Source organism: Tachyglossus aculeatus, chromosome 25, assembly GCF_015852505.1.
Source record: "Tachyglossus aculeatus isolate mTacAcu1 chromosome 25, mTacAcu1.pri, whole genome shotgun sequence".
NCBI lineage: Eukaryota > Metazoa > Chordata > Mammalia > Monotremata > Tachyglossidae > Tachyglossus > Tachyglossus aculeatus.
In genome coordinates this window covers 7,162,726-7,168,725 of record NC_052090.1, presented here as the reverse complement: position 1 = coordinate 7,168,725, position 6,000 = coordinate 7,162,726, and the positions used below count along the sequence as shown (strand labels likewise).

The following is a 6,000-nucleotide window of genomic DNA, read 5'->3' as shown; positions in this document are numbered from 1 at the left end:
CCTCCAAGAGGTCTTCCCTAAGCCCTCCTTTTGTCTTTTCCTACCCTCTCTGTGTCACCCTGACTTGTCCCTTTATTCATTCCCCCCAATCCCCGCCACCCAGCACTTATATACACATCTGTAATTTTATTTATTTATATTAATGTCCACCTCCCTCTCTGGATGTAAACTTGCTGTGGGCATGGAACGTGTCTACTATATTGTTTTACTGCACTCTCCTAAGTGCTTAGTGCAGTGCCCTGGCACACAGTAAGCACTCAATAAACTGACTGACAGGCTGACGCTTTGAGAAAGGGAGGCTCCAATCTTCCAGGGGGGACGAGGGGGAGGGGGTTCCACGGAGTCAGTCACGGGGTCCACTCTGTGCTCATTTCTAATAAAATAATTCCTTTAATGACATATTTAAAATAATTTTAAGCATCTGGTCAATAAGATATGGTACACAAATATGGAAAAAAATGCCGTACTTTTACGAATAAAGTAAAAGGTAAGCATTTCATTATACAAAATAACTTTGCTTGGGTGGTGTCGGAATCCTGCCAACACAGGCCCCAGTCCAGCTCTACCCTCTTCTACACATTCATTTCAGTCTTGTACAGCATACCGGTACTGGCTTCTTTATCTTATAATTTCTGAAACAAAAGAAAGCCAAAAAAAATGGGACTGATCGGAAGATTGCTGCGGTCTACGGCTGCATGTTCCAGTCGGGAAGGATCGGGTTAAGAGTAAGCTTTTTGCATTGTATATAAAAATAGGCTCCTTGAGCTAATGAGTTTTCCCCTCCTCTTCAAGCTTTTGGGGAAACCCATTCTCCCCATAAGGGATAATTCCAGGCCTTCCCTGTTACTGCTTTCCCTGGCAGAGGGGCCAGTAGCCTCGTGCCACGGGGGTCCACTGGATTGGGGGTTTGGTTGGAAAAGGGTTGGGGGGTAGGGGGGAGGAGTGTAGGAGAGGACTTTGGCTGCAGCTACCCTCGTCTGTTGGAGAAAGATGCTTCAAACCCACTAGAGGCCCAGACACACCGAAAACACGTTTCTGGGTTGTAGTCCGCGGAGGGGAAGAAATAATAATAATAAAAAATAATCAAGTAGCTCTGACCGCCCCAGAGTGCCCCATCTCCGATGCCGATTCCAGGCAGCTGCTGAGGGAAGCGTCGAGGCGCAGCCCGAAGAGGAAGCTATTCATCCTGCTGGCCCATTTCCTCCTCAAATGGGTGCCGCCTTTCCAGAACAGAGAAAATTTTTCATCTGACAGATGAGTTTTAACCCACCCTGCCCTTGGCACAAAACATGCAGGCTGCTCTGGATTCCCCATGCTCCCCTCCGGCGTCCACGGGCAGTTTCCCGCTCTGCTGTTATTCCATCCTCCTCTTCTCTCTGTCGGGCCGGGCTCTAGGGCTCCATCTCTCCCAGTACCATGAGGTATCTTCGCAGTTCCCACGTCCCGGCTTCCGGGGCCGAGGTTGACGCCTCAGACCTTGTCAGTTGTGGAAGGACTGGTGCCGCTTGCCCCTTCTGAAACGGAACCTTGATGGCCTCCGTTTCAACAGACCCGGAGAGACCCTCCCCCTGGACCTGTGATGCAGTTCCCGGGCTGGGCTCAGCACCAGGAGATAGATTCCGGGTGGTGTGGGGGTTAAAGACATGTGATATGCTAAGCACTCCCGTCGAAAGCTGAACCAGAGGAAGGTGCCACACACATCATGGGCAAACTGGGTTTGGGAATCGCGAAGCAAGCGGCAACCTTAAGCTTGGTGATCGGCTAGAGGGAAGTCCCCCAGACAGGGAGACCGAGGGGGCATGCCACTTCCTCACCGACAGGAAGCCTCGATGTCACGATCTCAGGTTCGAACACCCAACGGGTGCTGAGCCTGCCATCTAATAGGCACCCCGGGCTGCGCAGCCGAAGGATCCTTCTAGGGGCCCAGCTTCTCCACACCTGGCCACTTCAGGGCAGAGCAGGGTGGCCGGGCTTCTGGGGTCGGCCGTGTCTTTGGAAGGAGCCAGCCCGCGTCGGGCTGGGGGTGGTGGCGGGGGTCCAGGCTCACTTCAGAAAAGCTTGGTACAAGGCTAAGGAGTGCTTGGTCTCCTTCTCTTGCTCCATGCAGAAGATCAGGTCCCTGAGACAGACTCGTGTCACTCTCGGACGAAGCAAATGTTTGACAACCGTCCCACTGGACAGCCCAGAGCCGAACGCGGTGCCATTTGAGCACTAAACAGAATAAAACAAAACAAACAAAAGAAAAAAAACGAGACACACAGAGAGGACGCCGGTTAAAGATACCCCATCTCAGAAGCCAGCTTTTCCCATAAATCCCGGTGGGCTGATGTTACTACATCACCCCACTCCTGACCTCTGTTGTCTAGCTTTCCGAGTCACCGGGGAGATGACCAGGCCAGAGGCTGTCTAAAAATGGCAGGCCAGGAAGGAGAGGGAGAGGGTGAGCGCAGTGTACTAAGCAGGGGCATGGCGGGCCGGTATGTCGAGCCATCTTCCATGCCATCCACAGTCCCGTGCCACCATCATCAGTTAAGCGGAGGCTTCGTGGGCCCTGGGACGGGCACCATTCCCCTCAAGCGGAGCCACGGCTGCAGGTGTGGTGGGAAGGACGAAGTGGGCCGAGGACTGTATGGCCACCAGGACGAGTCAGAACAACAAACCGGAACGATGCAGCTGAACCCCCTTCAGTCCTGAAAGCGTCGGAGCCGGGATTCAGGGTGTCCCTGCTGGGATGGCGGGGCAGGGGGGGGAATAGCATGCCCCCACCTTCAGTGTTGCCTAAACACTGGGATCTGACCCCTTTGAACACTTGATATTCAACCCAAACAGCCTCGTGGCACTTATGTACATATCTGGGATTTATTCTAAAGTATATCTCCCCCTCTAATAATAAAAGTGATGTTATTATGCACTTAACATGTGCCAGACACTGTAATAATAATAATATCAATAACAATAATGATAGTAATGGTATTTGTTAAGCGCTTACTATGTGCAAAGCATTGTTCTAAGTGCTGGGGTAGATACAAGGTAATCAGGTTGTCCTAGATGGGGCTAACAGTCTTAATCCTCATTTTACAGATGACGGAACAGGCAAAGAAAAGTGAAGTGCCTTGCCCAAGGTCATGGCGGAGCCGGGATTAGAACACATGTCCTCTGACTCCCAAGCCCGTGCTCTTGACAGTAAGCCACACTGTACTAAGTGCTGGGGTGGACACAAGCAAATTGAAATGGACAAAGTCCCTGTCCCATGTGGGGCTCACAGTCTCAATCCCCATTTTACAGATGAGGTAACTGAGGCCCAGAGAAGTACAGTGACTTGCCCAAGGTCACAGCACACAAGTGGTAGAGCCAGAATCAGAACCCATGACCTTCTGACCCCCAGGCCCGTGTTCTATCCACTATGCCATGCTGCTTTGGTCGTAAGCTCCTTGCGGGCAGGCAATGTTTCTAACAAACTGCTGTACAGTACTCTCTCAAGTGCTTAGTACAGTGTTCTGCACATGGTAAGTACTCAATAAATAGCACTGATTGCCAGGGCTCCAGGGAAGGTGGGTGTGGCGACCCCAGCCCCTACTCCAATCTCCACTCTCAAGTGACCTTCATTCAGCTCTGGAAGAGGCGATTTCCCGGCAAGTTGGTATTGTACGCAACTTGGCCAGGAGTGTATCCAGATGGATGGAGCCGGAATTCCGGATGACCCTGCACACCAACCCAAGCACCTGTGGGGCTTGGGAGTGATCCATGGTTCAGGAGCATCTCCCAGAAAAGCAGGGTCTCCCAAAAGGCTGCCCCTGGTTTTCAGGGGATAATGCAGCTGACTGAGCTAATTCCAGTTTGGTTATCTCAACATCGCTCACGTCACATACCCGGTGGGTTTCATAAAAGCTCACGGCTTCACTGGGGGACAGAAATTCAGTGGGTCATCCTGGGTCTCTCGGTTGGGGTGAATCTCCATGCTCTTGTCAATCCCTCACCACCCCTGCAGTATGTGGGGCAACGGATGCGATTAGGTTCAGCCCGTGGACCTCGAGCTTCTTGACAGAGACAAGCTCTGGAGTTTGGTACTTCTCTGCCAGTGTGGGCACCACCGGCATGGTGGGGAAGAAGAGAGGACTTGGAGGGGGGCTTAGCATTGTAAATAGTTACCCTCTGACCCTCACAAGCAGGGCTGGCATGGTTGCCAGGACCAAAGCCAACACAACATGGCCACTAATTTTATGGCATTTGTTAAGCGCTGACTATGTGTCAAGCAAGATTCTAGGCACTGGGGTAGATACAAGCTAATTAGATTGGACACAGTCCCTGACCTGTATGGGGCTCACGGTCAAGGCAGGAGGGAGAACAGGAAAACTGAAGCCCAAAAAATAAGTAATGATTATGGTATCTGTTAAGTCCTTACTATGTGCCAAGCACTAAGTGCTGGGGTAGATCCAAGGTAATCAAGTTGGACACAGTCCCTGTCCCACATGGGGCTCACAGTCTCAATCCCCATTTTATGGTTGAGATAACTGAGGCCCACTAGGCCATGCTGCTTCTCTGAGAAGTGAAGGGACCTGGTTGTTTCTGACATTTGTTAAGTGCTTACTGTGTTCCAGGTACTGTTCTAAGTTCTGGGATCGATATAAGGTTGGACACAGTCCCTGTCCCACAGGGGTTCACAGTCTTGTTCCCCATTTTACAGATGAGGTAACTGAAGCACAGAGAAGTGATTTGCCCACAGTCACCCAGCAAACAAGTGGCGGAGCCGGGATTAGAACCCAGGTCCTTCCAACTCCCAGCCCGCGCTTATTTAAAACGCTCTGGTTGGGAAAACAGCTCTGGTTGGGAAAACAGCTCGGGAAAAGGACCTCAACCAACAGAGAGGTTTCAGCCACCCCGGGTAAGGCATGGAGGGGGTCGGGGTTCAAGTTGTTACAGGACCAACTGCTGATAGATCTGGTGGGGGCTGCAGGAGGGGGCCAGCCAGACAGCATGTGCTTGGCAGGGCAGAGGGCTGGAAAGGAGGTCACTCCATGAGTAAGCAGCTGAAGCCCCATGGCAAACATTAGAATCAATCAAACCCCGCGGGACACTAGGGCCCTCTGGGAAGGTGAATCCCGAGAGGGCCCGTCAGCAGTCGGAGAAGCCGCGTGTCCTAATGGAAAAAGAGAAGCAGCGTGGCTCAATGGAAAGAGCACGGGCTTTGGAGTCAGAGGTCATGGGTTCAAATCTCTGCTCCAATTGTCAGCTGTGTGACTTTGGGCAAGTCACTTAACTTTTCTGGGCCTCAGTTCCCTCATCTGTAAAGTGAGGATTAAGACTGCGAGCCCCCCGCGGGACAACCTGATCACCTTGTAACCTCCCCAGCGCTTAGAACAGTGCTTTGCACATAGTTTTCCCCACACACTCTCTTCCTCCCCTCACATTTTCTGTGCCTTACTTTTCGGTTATCTTTTTCCATGCACAATAAGAGGCTCCCACAGCGATCCAAGTGCAGGTTCCCCATAACTGTTAGCTCCTTGTGGGCAGGGAATACATCTCCCAACTCTGTTGTATTGTACTCCCCCAAACGCCGAGTACAGTACCAGGCACATAGTAAGCACTCAATACATTCCACTGATCTACTTTGCCACCTACACTTCTCTGTTGCTAGTCCTCAGCTGGCCCACACTGGTACCCACCCCAAACCCAATAATAATAATACATTTGTTAAGCTCCTACTATGTGCCAAGCACTGTTCTAAGCACTGGGGGGGGGGGGGGGGGATACAAAGTAATCAGTTCGTCCCATATTGGGCTCACAGTCTTAATCCCCATTTTACAGATGAGGTAACTGAGGCCCAGAGAATTTAAGTGACTTGCCCAAAGCCACACAGCTGACAAGTGGTGGAGCCGGGATTAGAACCTATGATTCCCGACTCCCAAGCCTGTGCTCTTTCCACTGAGCCACGCTGCTTCTCTAACCCTGGGGTTGGGTGGGCAGACTGAGCACCCATTGTTGGGTAGGGACTGTCTCTAT

At 51.7% G+C, this 6,000-nt stretch overlaps 1 protein-coding gene across 1 annotated transcript in view; it reads right to left on the bottom strand.

The window, feature by feature from the left end:
• Positions 1-1,043: 1,043 nt before the first annotated feature.
• Positions 1,044-6,000, bottom strand: part of TAF4B (TATA-box binding protein associated factor 4b) — a gene marked incomplete at its 5' end in the record, with an annotated part of 64,603 nt that continues 59,646 nt past the window's right edge. Inside the window, one exon of the mRNA XM_038766514.1 lies at positions 1,044-2,211. Coding sequence (XP_038622442.1) covers positions 2,044-2,211 — 168 coding nt within the window. The remainder of the gene's footprint in view (positions 2,212-6,000) is intronic.